At 43.6% G+C, this 14,840-nt stretch overlaps 1 protein-coding gene across 4 annotated transcripts in view; it reads right to left on the bottom strand.

Moving 5' to 3' along the window:
- Positions 1-14,840, bottom strand: part of SLC67A1 (solute carrier family 67 member 1) — a 135,926-nt gene that overhangs the window by 34,635 nt on the left and 86,451 nt on the right. For 3 of the 4 annotated variants that reach the window (XM_075129331.1, XM_075129333.1, XM_075129332.1), the window contains one exon: positions 1,101-1,216. The exons of the other annotated variant lie outside the window; for it this stretch is intronic. In XM_075129331.1, coding sequence (XP_074985432.1) covers positions 1,101-1,216 — 116 coding nt within the window. The remainder of the gene's footprint in view (positions 1-1,100; positions 1,217-14,840) is intronic. 4 annotated transcript variants of the gene reach the window in all.

The following is a 14,840-nucleotide window of genomic DNA, read 5'->3' as shown; positions in this document are numbered from 1 at the left end:
GTGGAGAATTGAGCACTTCTGTAAACAAACTGGGTTGCAACTGTTAGAGCTATGGCAATTTCCTGCAATATCCTGGACAAACCTTACTGGATTAAGTGAAACCTTATTGAATTACGTTTAAGTATCTTAGAAGTTCATTGCAGTCACGAGTGCAAATGTTTATGTATAATTGTGGGATTGTATGCCATATCTCTAGGGGGGAAACATGAATACTGTAAACCCTAAGAAGTGTTATGAGCTTCAAAGGACTCTTTAAAACAGGGGTAGGCAAAATTTTTGGCCTGAGGGCCTCATCTGGGTATGAAAATTGTATGGCAGGCCATGAATGTTCATGAAATTAGGGTTGGGGTGCAGGAGGGGGTGAGGGCTCTGGTTGTGGAAGTGGGCTCTGGGGTTGGGCCAGAAATGAGGCGTTCAGGGTGGGGGAGGGGGTTGGAGTGTGGGAGGGGGGCTGAGGGGTCCAGCTGGTGGTGAGGGCTCTGGGGTGAGACTGGGGATGAGGTGTTTGGGGTGTAGGAGGGTGCTCCAGGCTAGGACTGAGGGGTTTGGAGTCTGGGAGAGGGCTCCGGGCTGGGACAGGAGATTGGGGCATGGGTGTGGGGGGCGGTGTGAGGGCTCCGGCTGGGGGTGCAGGCTCTGGGGTGCAGGAGGGTGCTCCGGGCTGGGACTGAGGGGCTTGGAGGGTGGGAGGGGGATCAAGACTGGGGCAGAGTTTGGGGCGTGGGAGGGGCTCAGGGGTGCAGGCTCTGGGAGGCGCTTACCTCAAGCAACTCCTGCAAGCAGTAGCATGTCCCCCCTCCAGCTCCTACGCGGAGGGGGACATGCCATTGAACTGTTTGAGCAGCCAAGTTGCACAGCAGATGATAATGGCACAAGCTTAGGCCTCTGGAAATCTGCGTTCAAGCAGTGAATGGGTTCCAAGTGAACACCAGTTCGATGGTTTCATCATCATCGTCAAGAAAACCCTTCTCATTTGATACATGCTTGGCACCATGGCCACGTCTTCTCAGATGAGGGTGAGGGATCAGCACTTAGCATTTAAAACTGTCGAGCTACATTCCTATAGCGCTGAAAAGTTGCCAGAAAAGGTAAACACTCACGCTGCTGTGTAGCTTGTTCCTTCAACTTTGGTTTGGTGTGAGCAGGGATACAGGTCATTACTATCACTGCACTTATGAGACTTGCCACTACCGCAAGATATGACGGAAAGTATGTGCTGTGAACAGAAAGAGTAATTAAGATATACATACTATGGACTGAATTACACAGGACTAACGCTGTGATCCTACAAGCACTTAGGCATGTGCCTAACTTTACTCATACGAATAATAGTAATCGTCCTAATGAAGTCATGGTGAGTAAGGCTATGCATGTGCTTAAGTGTTTTCGGGATTGAGGCCTTATTTGAATGCTCATGATCTGACCATGTAATTCCTTCAAAGATGGATTTTAGTGTAAACCATGTTACAGTAGAGTATTAATAACTGGCATTAACACAGTGCTTTTTTAATTTGTAAAGCTCAGAAAAAATTGCTTTCTTGGCAAAGCTGCTTAGAGATCCTCAAATGAAACAACGGAATTGTTAATTATGATCAATCCAATCCCACAGTGGGCCAAATTCTGTCACCTTTATTAACATCGAGTAGCGCCTTATTCTGCAAGAAGCCCACCTGATTTCAGTGGGAATCCTCCAGGAGGAAGATCCTACTGAACAAGAGTAATGGTGGCAGAATCTAGTCCAACGAGTACACCGAAGCTAGGACACTAGATATGCAAAACCACAAGATAGGATCCATGTAAGATGACAAACATCATTTTAAAGAAACCAACCGTCTATTTATCTTAGGGTAACCACTTTGTCACTCACTGTCCAGAAACAGGTATAGACTACCACCTTTGATTGGTACCCTATGTCATCTCTTAAGATGCCCGCAACTAAAAGGCTCCCAGTGAGTGAAATAAAGCAAAACTATTTTCCACTCAACCACCAATGGCCCAAGTTATTGTTATTTTGGATCTGCCCGTATATTGCTGGGATGTGGGATGTTGTTAACAGATCAGGGACTGCTCCCCAGCGGTTCTCACAACAAATTTTTTGGTGGCCTCAGAATGTGGCTACCAACTCTTGCTGGAGGCCACTCTGACATTTTCCCCTAAAATACTTAATTAACTTTTGGCAAAACAAATAAATATACACATGTACATATGTATCATTGGAATTGCATGTACGGATTTTTGCAGACTCAAAAATAATGTACAGTTGTCTCTATTCTTTACTGGACATAAACAGAATAGAAACACAAATCAGGTGCTTTGCATGTTCTTGACTTTTTTCTTGTTTCTTTTGCTTTTTTGGTGCTTTTTTTTTTTTAGCTACTAAGTTTGTACATTAATATCACTTTTCACAGCAGAGTTATTCACTCCCGGCAAGCCTGGGGACAAATTAAGTCCTAAATGGAGAGGTCAGTATGCAGGCAGTGGGGGACAGGGGCGATGGGGCACTGGGGCAGGCAGTGGGGGCCAAGGGTGATGGTGGGAGGTGGTGAGCTCAGGGCCAGAGCCCACCACCACTCAGCTGGGGAACGGAGCCTGAAGCCCCGTGGCTGGAGCTTGCCAGTGGCTGCATGCTCCTCCAGCTTTTGTATCTCCATGGGGGGACAACCACTACTGGCGGCTCCAGGGGAGGGGCCGTTGCTTTGCCTCCCACCCCCAATCATCGGCCAGGAGACTGTGGCCACAAGAAAAGGCCCTAGTGGCCACACCCAGCTGCCATGGCCGCATTTGAGAAACGCTTGAGACAGCTTTCTGTGGCTGGGGAAGGACAGTGTTGATTATTATCATTTTGAAGTCAACAATACTTGCTTAAGCACCACTTAAGCTCTCAGAAGAGAAGGTGAAGAGGTGACTTGAGATTGATCTTTAAGTAACTGTGACGCGTTGGGTCACAGAAACCCCCTTGGGACTGCCACCTGATGTGCTGAGATTACCTCTGAGCCTGTTTTCCCTGGCAGCTTGGGACTTCAGTACCCTGCCTTGTTGAGCCAGACACGCTAGCCTGCTGCAAACATAGACCCAGGTCTGAATCACGTCCCCCAAAAGCTGTAGACTTAACAGAAAGCGGCTTAGAAAGTGCTCCTGTCTCTAGCACCCAGATACCCAGTTCCCAATGGGGTCCAAATCCTAAATAAATCTGTTTTACTCTGTATAAAGCTTATACAGGGTAAATGCATAAATTGTCTACCCTCTATAACACTGATAGAGAGATATGCACAGCTGTTTGTTCCCCCAGGTATTAATTACTTGCTCTTAATTACTTAATAAGCAAAAAGTGATTTTATTAAGTATAAAAAGTAGGATTTAAGTGGTTCCAAATAATAACAGACAGAACAAAGTAAATTACCAAGCAAAATAAAATAAAACATGCAAGTATAAGCCAAATACAGTAGGAAACTAAATGCAGATAAATCTCACCCTCAGAGAGATTCCAATAAGCTTCTTTCACAGACTAGACTCCTTCCTAGTCTGGGCCCAATCCTTTCCCCTGGTACAGTCCTTGTTTCAGCTCAGGTGGTAGCTAGGGGATTTCTCGTGACTGCAGCCTCCTTTGTTTTGTTTCACCCCCTTATATACCTTTGGCACAAGGCGGGAATCTTTTGTCTCTTTGTGTCCCTACCCCTCCTAAATGGAAAAGCACCAGGTTTAAGAGGGATTCCAGTATCAGGTGACATGGTCATATGTCCTGCGAGACCGCAAGACTTCATTATTCATGGTCTGACTCACAGGAAGGCTTGCAAGTAAACAGAGCCATCTACAGTCAATTGTCCTAGTTGATGGGAGCCATCAAGATTCTAAACCACTATTAATAGCCCATACTTTGCATAACTACAATGGGACCTCAGAGTTATATTTTATATTCCTAGTTTCAGATACAAGAATGATACATTCATACAAATAGGATGAACACACTAAGTAGATTATAAGCTTTGTAATGATTCCTTACAAGAAGCCTTTTGCACAAAGCATATTCCAGTTACATTATATTCATAAAAAGAAAAGGAGTACTTGTGGCACCTTAGAGACTAACAAATTTATTTGAGCATAAGCTTTCACTGAGCTGTAGCTTATGCTCAAATAAATTCACGAAAGCTTATGCTCAAATAAATTTGTTAGTCTCTAAGGTGCCACAAGTACTCCTTTTCTTTTTGCGAATACAGACTAACACGGCTGTTACTCTGAAACCTGTCATTATATTCACACACATTAGCATATTTTCATAGAATCATATGGAGTATAATGTCACAGTAACTTCATAGGGAGAAGATTTCTGATACTAGAGAGCTCCTTAATCTATCAGACAAAGGCATAATAAGTGACTGGAATTTGAATCTAGATAAATTCAGGTTAGAAAGAAGGTGCTAAATTTTTAACAGTAAGAGTAATTAACCCCTGCAACAATTTACCAAGGGATATGGTGGATTCTCCATGATTTGAAGTCTAAGTCAAAACTGGATGTCTAAAACATATGCTCTAACCCAACCACAAGATGTAGGCTTGATGCAAGACTTTCACCCAGTAATTCCATGGCCTGTGTCATACAGGTGGTCAGTGTCACTAGATGATCACCATGATCCCTTCTGGCCTTGGAAACTAGGAAAACAGAGCTTAACTGATGCAATGGCATTGCGCTGGCCCTCTGAACAGGAGTGACTGTTACCCTAGATCACTTTTCAGGTTCTGTAATAGTCTACATAGACTTACACATGAACTGTACGAAGCAAGACTCATCCATAGTAACTGGAATATTCTGCCAAAGAATACACAAGAGCCAAAACAACATGAAGTAGCTGTAGTTTGCAAAGCATGCCTTTTTATGATGGTGTAGATAGCCACATTAATGCCCAGTTATTGCTGATGTCATGAGATATCAGCAATAACCATGAGCTCCCTCACAGAATAACGAGCTGTACTAATTGTATAAGTCTCAGGTCTTTTCCTAGACAGACAAAAGTGTGGCCTGAATAATTCTGAGAACTTCCATTGTTATTATTAAAATTAAAAAATGGGACAGCTCAGTGTATTCATCTGAATCCTTGAAACATCAAAGAACAAATTCTACATAGGCATTACTGTAGGTAGCAACTGCACAAATAAAACAAATCTTTTAGTTCTGTATTTATTAGTTATATCAACCTCAAATAATATCTTCATGTAAACAGACATACTGCAGAGAGTTACACTGACTTTATTATGTCAACCAGTTCTCCCGGACCACAAAATCAAACATTTGCTGTGTTAAGATTTTAGCAAGAGATTTTATAAGATCTTGTTTGCCAGTGTTCCATTTTCAAGTTCCAAACAAGATTCAAGACAGGTACCAGTCAGTAAAAATGGAGGATTTCCCTCTGAAAATCAAGTAAACAAAGTACTAAACCAACTCAAGCACCAAATCTACCCACCAATTCTTTGCCATGATGATGGGGTACCCCCCCCCAAACAAAAGCAAACCCCTAGAGATTTTACACACCAGCATCCCCCCACCCCTCAAAAAGTGACTTGCCTTAAGCAAACGAGTAAGTGGAATTGTACAAGGCTAAACTCAATGATTTCAGAGTTCTGTAGCAAAAACTGAAAACTCATTCAGGAAAATATAAAGCTCAGGAGTAAGATTATCCAAAAATACCTAAGTCACTTAGAAGCCTCTGAAAATATCACCCTCAAACCATAACTTCTTTCTGGCACTTTATTTTTTAATTTTCCAAGTATCTTTGCCCCTTTTTGAAAAAAATGGTGAAGATACACCATTCTTGTTGATAGCTACATTATTTTTTCTCATGTGGAGGGGATGGATTCCATAACTGTAGCTAACATATTTCTTGAGCGCATTATAATGCATCTCACATTATTTTTCTTATATAAAGTAAGATTTTTTTTTCAAAAGAGGAAGTGAGTTCAGTGCCCATGAAGACTGGCGGATCGACAGATCAAGAGATTGAACTCTTTATGTAGTTATATTGATTTTAATTAATAAATCAACAGATTTCTAAATTTTCAGAAAATTAATTTGATAAGCACTGTAATTTTGGGGAGGAATGGCTGCATTCTTCATACATAACATAACATGAACTCAACTTTGACTGCGGAGCCATGACTGGCACCTCCAACATAAGATATACCGAAAGACATTAGCTTTGAAAGCTTCCCCTACCCACACCATTAACATAACCCTGACACAGAGGAACCTGGTGATGACTTCTAGAGGAGAAAGGAGCAGAGCAGTCTCAGAGCCCACTCAACCCTTGCCTTCTCCAATGAAACCAACAACAGTGATGCCAGTTGTAGTGATTGGGCATTAGAAGCCAGGCTGAGATCCACAAACTCATTTCACATAAGTCACAAAACAGCCATCAGATGATAACTACCTACAGTTTTTACCAATCTGGGTGGTCTTTAAACTGGTGACCCAGAGATGAAAGACTTAAATATCTTGTTACCTAATTCCTAAGTGCCTAAATTTAAGCATTTAAATAAGTGGGCTAATTTTTTGATGTACTCTGAATCTATTGATCTCATTAGGAACTGCAGCTGCTCCATACTTCTGAAAAATTAGGCCCCTTATTTAGGTGCCTCGATAGGGATTTGGGTGCCGAAATCTACACATTTGAAAAAGATGGGCATAGTTCCTTTCACCAGTGTTTTGTACCCTCAGAATCAGAGTTGACATTTCAGCTCCAAAGAGCTTATTCTCTAGAGTTCTGATCCTGCCTCACAGAAGTCAATTGACGTTTTGCCAATTACTTCAGTGTAGCTGGATCGGGTTATTTCAAAATGAGAACATTCCAGTGAGCACCCTGTAAATATGTGGGTTGATACAGTAGATAGTTTAGACCAAGGATCAGCAAACTTTTTCAGAACTGGACCTCATTTTAACAGAGCAATTGTCGGCCAGGCCACCTCCCCTTCCATTCCATGATCTGACAGTCTGTCTCCCCTTCCCATTCACAATCTAACCACATCCCTGTGTCAACTTCCACAACTGGTTTAATCGAAAAGTGAGACAAGGAACATAATGTATTTATAGCTGTGTTTTATTGCAATTTAGCAACTGGAGATAAATTTGAGAACAGCACCATGGGACATGCCGGTGCTCCATGGACCATCCAGAGTCCATTTTGGATACCTCTGGATCAAAAAGATAAACATGAGTGACAGCTCTCTTTGTGCACAGAATGCAGGGTCTGCTCAGAACTATGAAAATAAGAAACAAAACAGAAGGGAAAGTTCTGGCTGTAGCCTTAGATTTTTCCAGAATTAATTTTTCAGCTTGCTGGTAAATTCGGCACTTGGTGGGTGTTCTTTGTTTCAATCAAGCCTTTGACTTGGAAGAGAAATAGTCACAGGGTGGCATTTTGCTGTGTACTCAGGGAAGTAAATATTGACACCCTTCTCAGCTTCCCCAGTCACCTGGCACAGTTTTCATCCCCATGAAAGGTTCCATTCTCTTTTAGCAGTGCAAGGGTAATGACTGCTATTTCGTTGTGCTTGAACAGTTTGTGATGATTGCTCTGTGGGTTATGTAGGTGAAGACTGGAGGCAGCCGAGCAGATTATGGAAATACCAGGCTACCAAGACATACCCGACTATTTACACTGCTAGGTGACAAGGTAGAGTGTGCAACAGCCCAGGCATATTGGGTGTGTGCACTTATTCCTGGAAGCATTGTACATAAAACCCATGGGACTGAACTGACAAATAGTCTTTGCAAACATACCAGGACTGAAGTCCTGGGGTCAAATTGTCTGTTGGCAGAAATGGGCAAAATTCCACTGAGCTGTGCCCAGTTACACCAGCAGAGAATTTGGCCCCTGGAATTAAACAACACGTTAGGTAAGTAACTAAGATGCAATTACTATTATTTGTAGACTAAGAATATGCTTTATAATTTTTCTGTTGGGCTATGACCAGACCCTCACCCTGTGAGGGTACAAATGCTCTAGAAAAGACCCCTATATTAGTAGAGGATGGACTAGATGTTCTAGTAAGTCTTTTCCACCTCTGTTTTCTGTAATTTTATGAAGTTTCTAGCTGCCTTTGGAGCCTTAATTCCTCCTGGCCATTTGCAAACAACCCTGTGAAAGTCTCAGCACCTGTCTCTGCACCCTTGATCTTTTTGTGGGTCACCTATCGGAAGCTTTGGGGACAGGCTGTTTTAGCAAGCTCCTTGAGGAATGGTGATTGAGTCAGGGAAGCCTTTTCCCTCCACTTTAGCTACATCATGTTGTGAAAAACTCACAGAGATATTACAAGCCCTATTGTCCTACCAATTTGAAGTGTTCTGGACTTGAAGACTGGAGCTGGGCCTGTGAGGAAGCGAGGACACATTATTCTCTCCTTCATGAACCTCCTCAGGAGAAGGTGGGAGGCCTGCAGCCATCAGTGGAATCTCTGTCCAGTGACTGGACTCATTGAACATTTACCCCTTATGTTACCACTGTCTACATTTGAGCCAGGAGGATTCTTGGGATTTGCATGATGAGTTCTACCAGATCAGCTCAAAAGATGCCTCACCCTGGCTGAGCCAATAGGAGCAGCGCTGAGCTGGTCTCAACTGGAACAATGCTTAGTGAGGGGACTTGAAGGCCAACAGTCCATAAAACAATGGTTATAGTGCAACAAAACTGGTCTTTCTTGCCTGAGACAGGTAGGCATTTTGATCTTGAATGCACTATTTTCCCTCCTCTGCTGTATCTGCGACTGCGAGAGGAGGAGGAGGACGGAAAGGAGAACCTTCTGGAAGGAGACCCCCCAAAATGTCTGAATACATCCCCACCAGTTCCTCCTCCATCTGAAGCAGCGCTCTGTGTTTAGAAACCAGATCCATCAAGTCCTATCCTGTCTTTGCAGTGTCCTACGTGGATTCTGGGTGGAAATCCTACATCACAACCTGGGATGACGTCTTTTAATAAACTTCAGTGCCTGATTCATAATAATTTCAACATGTGGTAAGAGGTGTGCGTGAGGTACAAGGCATATGCTGAGCGGCCATGCAGTAACTAACCGGGGGGAAAGCGCCTTTACAAGGCACGTACGACACACTGTTTATATTTTGTGTAAACTGCTGAAACTAAGTCAGCCTGCTGTAAACATTTATATTACATGACTAGTTTTGCAGCCTGGGGCAGTTCATAATGCGCCATTGGTGGGAGGAAATGGTTTTCCATCTGGAAGCCCCGTCCTTATACAAGCTCGAAAACAGAACTGACGACCGTATTTACGATCAAGGAGTAATGTCATGGTAAAAGAATTAAACCCAAAAGAAAATATTATCAATCAATGCTGTATGAAAATGGTTGAATTCCTTTCCATGTAACGCCTCAGCAGCATCTGTAAACATTTTAAGATAACAGTAAATCCTAAAATACACCGAGTTTCCGGGATGATGCAGTGAAGGAGATGTACTGTACGCTATCCCTCAAGGAATCAAATGGATTGTAGGCTAAAGTTTAGTCTTTCCCTTTCAATAGCTTCAACATCAAAAATATGTCGATAACGAAAGCATGCATGTGGCTCACTGAAGTCTGGGTCCATGTAAAGTAAGGTAAGTTCAGTCACTTTCTGCTTAGCATTCCAACAGCTGCTCCTGGCTCTGAATGCAAAGTGCTGTGTATAATCTGTGTATCACTGCAAAATTAAATTTTAGAGCCATAGTTCATTTCTTTGTAGAAGGTTGCCGTTCCCATTTATCATTTCAGGATTCAGTGATCAAGGCATGTCTCTCCAGAAAATGGATTTTTTTCCCCTTTCCTTTTTTCTTAATAAAGTTAAAGCTGAGTGTGAAAAAAATTCAAATTGTTTTTTAGTGACTCACTCCTACTTCAAAACAATGCTGCATAAAGCTCTCATTCATGACAGCTACAAATTCGTTGAAGTGCTCTAAGAAGACTTAACTACTCCTTTGATTGTGTTCCAGCACTATCTGCTCAAACACTTAAGGCTTGAACGAGGGGACAGCTGTAGGTGAAAGAGGGTCACTGAACACAAATCCACTCTGCTAAAAGCAAAAAGGAAAAAAAAAAAGCACTGTAACAATGTCACAATTTCATCATTCTCCAAGTAATATGTCCGTGTTCTTTACAAAACAGAGGGGACAGACCAGCCCTTCATTAATGGAAGACCAAGCATATGCCTAATGACTCCATGATCAGTGAAAACTACAGTAACTAGCATGTGTGGAGGATGAGAAACTAAGGTTTAATTCAAGAGGATGTTATTTTAGAGACTAACCAATTTATTTGAGCATGAGCTTTCGTGAGCTACAGCTCACTTCATCGGATGCATACCGTGGAAACTGCAGAAGACATTATATACACAGAGACCATGAAACAATACCTCCTCCCATCCCACTCTCCTGCTGGTAATAGCTTATCTAAAGTGATCATCAAGTTAGGCCATTTCCAACACAAATCCAGGTTTTCTCACCCTCCGCCCTCTTCCCCCCCCACAAACTCACTCTCCTGCTGGTAATAGCCCATCCAAAGTGACCACTCTCTTTAAAATGTGTAACCTGGATTTGTGCTGGAAATGGCCCACCTTGATTATCATATACATTTTAAAGAGAGTGGTCACTTTGGATGGGCTATTACCAGCAGGAGAGTAAGTTTGTGTATGGGGGGCCGGAGGGCGAGAAAACCTGGATTTGTGCTGGAAATGGCCCAACTTGATGATCCCTTTAGATAAGCTATTACCAGCAGGAGAGTGGGGTGGGAGGAGGTATTGTTTCATGGTCTCTGTGTATATAATGTCTTCTGCAGTTTCCACGGTATGCATCCGATGAAGTGAGCTGTAGCTCACGAAAGCTCATGCTCAAATAAATTGGTTAGTCTCTAAGGTGCCACAAGTCCTCCTTTTCTTTTTGCGAATACAGACTAACACAGCTGTTACTCTGCCAATCTTTGGTCCATGTAGCTCAACTTTAACCTCAAAGATCAGCCCACCATAGCTAAGATGCCTGTGACAGACAAATGAACCGACACAAAGCGTCACCCAAAGCCTGAACCTAAAGCCCCAATTTTTTGTTAAGGGTAGAAAAAAAAATGCAGATGGCCTCTTTTTGTTTTTGAAAATGTCACCCAATGTCTGGGACTATCATGTACATATATTTCAGAGGAACAGCCGTGTTAGTCTGTATTCGCAAAAAGAAAAGGAGTACTTGTGGCACCTTAGAGACTAACCAATTTATTTGAGCATGAGCTTTCGTGAGCTACAGCTCACTTCATCAGATGTTATACCGTGGAAACTGCAGCAGACTTTATATACACACAGAGAATATGAAACAATACCTCCTCCCACCCCACTGTCCTGCTGGTAATAGCTTATCTAAAGTGATCAACAGGTGGGCCATTTCCAGCACAAATCCAGGTTTTCTCACCCTCCACCCCCCCACACAAATTCACTCTCCTGCTGGTGCTAGCCCATCCAAAGTACATATATTGTTACAACGTATCTTCTCCACAGAGGGATGGTGGGGGCAGGAGGAAAACCAGTCTGGCTGCCAGATTCATGCTAATGTGTCAGTACAGGTCAGCCAGTTGCACTCACACCACTTTTATTCATGCTTCTCTAATGGCCAAATTTCCCCCTTAGGTGGGATTATGCAGTGGAAATTCTGACACTCGGACTTGGCTGTCCCCAGAGGGAGAATTTCACACAAAAGCAAGACTAGAAAATGGCATGTGTTCTCCTCCTGACCTCCCCGCCTAAGCAAATGCTCCTGTTAGAATGGCATGCAGACAGAGTGGGGATTAATGCTAGTTAAAGCAGCATTAAGTGCCATGCAGAGCCTTGCGGGGAGGGTGGGGGCTTGCTACAGAAAGGGATCTCCCTTCTAACTCACATCAGAAAATTGTGGTGGTGGACCTGTCACAAGGGCAGGGGGCATTTAACTGCCCCTTTCCAATGGCCTTACCCACGTTGCATCATTGCAGCCCACTTTTCAGATGCTGCCCAAGAGTAGGGTCCCTTTGATTTTTCATCACAACTCCTCCACAGACATGTCCCCATTAGCTCTCTCAGCCACATGCGCTATATTTGAACTCCAATTCAGAGTTACAATGCATAGCTTGTCCCAGTCACCAGAAGCAGGAGGGAGTGATGGGATTTGTTAATTCCTCCTCACCTGATGTGAAGAACAAAACAAAAACAAAAAAACCAGAAAACAGCTGTTGGCTTGGGCTGTCACCTTGAGTGAATGGAGTAAAAGCCTTTTTATCGCACATGAAGAGAACTAGATCACATCCAAGACTGGCTCTTATGAAATCTAGCACCCACCCATATACCACGAGCTACTCACAGTCCTCAGGTGAATATCTACACAATTCTTTATTTCTGGTGGCAGCCGTATTCTAGCTTACTCAGGATATTTATTTGACCGAAAGATGGCCCGGTTCATTTTGCAGTAGCCATTTGTTCATAATCTTAGGCAATCTGACACTATTATAATTCAATATTGATTTTACAGTAGCGTCCAAAGGCCCAGATCAGGATCAAGGCCCCATTGTGCTAGGCACTGAACAAACACAGAGGTAGACATGAGCCTTGCCCAAAAGTCTTAAAAATCTAAGATTGGCGGCCTCTGTTCATAAGAAGCTTAGACCTGGAACAGGATGGGTGTTACAGATCAGCACTGTAGTGCACTAGTGTGGTGTGTGTAGGGGAAGAGACAGGATTCAAACACTAGATGCTGCAAGTTAGAACTGAAGTGGAGTGGCAGAACTGGGGCAGGAATGGAACAACACAGGTTACTAGATCACAACTAACGGGGCTGTATTAAACAGGGCTGTATCCTTAAAGGGCAGCTTTAAGTGTCCTTTGTGCTGTCAGCACAAAAAGGTCCTAGCCTGGGCCAAGATTGGGTCCATTGTGTCTGAGTGTCTATACGGAACATTATATTTCAGTACAGGATATTAAATTAATACACTGGCACTCGCATAGGGCCTTTCATCAGAGGCTCTCTCTACATGGAGGATAGTCTGTATGAATTGATATAAATGGCTGAGTATCTTAGGGGTGGTGTGGTAGCGAGGCTGCATGCCTTCCACAAGCATTTGCTAGAAAGGAAATCAAAACAATAAAAAGAGGTTGAGATAATTGGTTTCTTCTGTAGCAAAAAGCCTGAGTATAACACATCCTCTGCTTTTCTGACAAATGAATGAAATATTTGTGGCATGCTTGGGAGAATGCTATTCCCCAAGGCAGCTGAGAGCAGCGTGTCTTTGCCAACCCATTTACTGCTTGAATCCAAAGCAGGGCTCTTCAGAGGAACTCTGCTAATTGCAGGAAGAGGCATATCAGTTACACTTGAATAAGATGTGGGTGGATTGCACATTTTGCCCATAATCCAGTGTCATTAATCTTGAGTGTCAATTATTTTCATGCACGCGGCACTGGTAAAAGACCACATTTCAGAAAATGATACTTTGCTAATTCAAAGCTGGCACTTGCCTGTGTTATTACTGCTTTTCCCGCTGGTGTGTCTTAGACAGTTCTGCTCGTTTCTTTATCTGTGCACAGAAGAACACCTGCACATTTAAATTCATTTACAACAAACGGAAGAATAAACTTCCCTCCCTAAGAAATTTTACCCAGCTGGCTAACCAAAGACCTCCCTCTGCTCTCAGTTATATCTGCTTGCTTCATCCTCCATGTACGGAAGAGAGAGAGACCAAGCAAGGATCAAGACAGGCTGGTCTTGTGGTTAAGACACTGAACGGGGGACTCAACATCTGGGTTCAATTCCTAAGTCTGCCACAGGCTTCCTGTGTGACTTTAGGCAAGTCACTCAGTCTCTCTGGATATGTCTCCATGGGGATAAAAGACCAGTCACAGTTGACTCAGACTTGCGGGTGCTTGGGCTGTGGGACTAAAAAAAAATCTGTGTAAACATCCAAGGGTCCCAGAACTCAGGCTCCAGCAGAAGCCCGAATGTCTGTACCGGGGTGGCCAACCTGAGCCCGAGAAGGAGCCAGAATTTACTAATGTACATTGCCAAAGAGCCACAGTAATATATCAGCAGCCCCGCATCAGCTCCCCCACCCCACTCCCAGCACCTCCCACCCACCAGCAGTCCCACCGATCTGCGCTTTCCCCCTCCCTCCCCGCACCTCCCGATCAGCTGTTTCATGGCGTGCAGGAGGCTCGGGAGGGGGAGTAGTGAGGGCCTGGCAGGCTCAGGGGAGAGAGTGGGAAGGGGTGGAGTGGGGGCAGGGCCTGTGGCAGAGCCAGGGGTTGAGCAGTGAGCACCCCCCGGCACATTGGAAAGTTGGAGCCTGTAGCTCCATCCCCGGAGTTGGTGCCTATACAAGAAGCCGCGTATTAACTTCTGAAGAGCCACATGTGGCTCCTGAGCGACAGGTTGGCCACCCCTGGTCTACACAGATTTTTAAGATCCATGAGTCTGAGTCAGCTGACCTGGGCGAACCGTGGGTTTAGCATCACTGTGTAGATGTAGCTTCTTTGTTCCAGTTCCCCACCAGTAAAATGGAGATAATAGTGTTTCTATACTCCCACCTTTTGTCTGTTCTTGCCTATTCGCACTGTAGGCTTCTGGGGGATGGAGTGTCTCTTAAGTGTTTATACAGTGCCTAGCACAATGGGTCCCACTGCTTGGTGGTTCTGTAAGTGCTACAATTAACAATAATAATGTTGATGTCTAAATAAGACCTGACGCATTCCAAGGTAAAATATATTGATCTGGAATTCTGATTATTTTTACTCTCCAACTATTACAATTATTAAAATTCAAATTCCTGGTGCATCTTTCCCTGCAGACATTTTATTTGTATTAA

Source organism: Caretta caretta, chromosome 6, assembly GCF_965140235.1.
Source record: "Caretta caretta isolate rCarCar2 chromosome 6, rCarCar1.hap1, whole genome shotgun sequence".
Classification (NCBI taxonomy): domain Eukaryota; kingdom Metazoa; phylum Chordata; order Testudines; family Cheloniidae; genus Caretta; species Caretta caretta.
The sequence above is the reverse complement of the archived record's forward strand: the minus strand, read 5'-3'. Positions and strand labels throughout refer to the sequence as shown.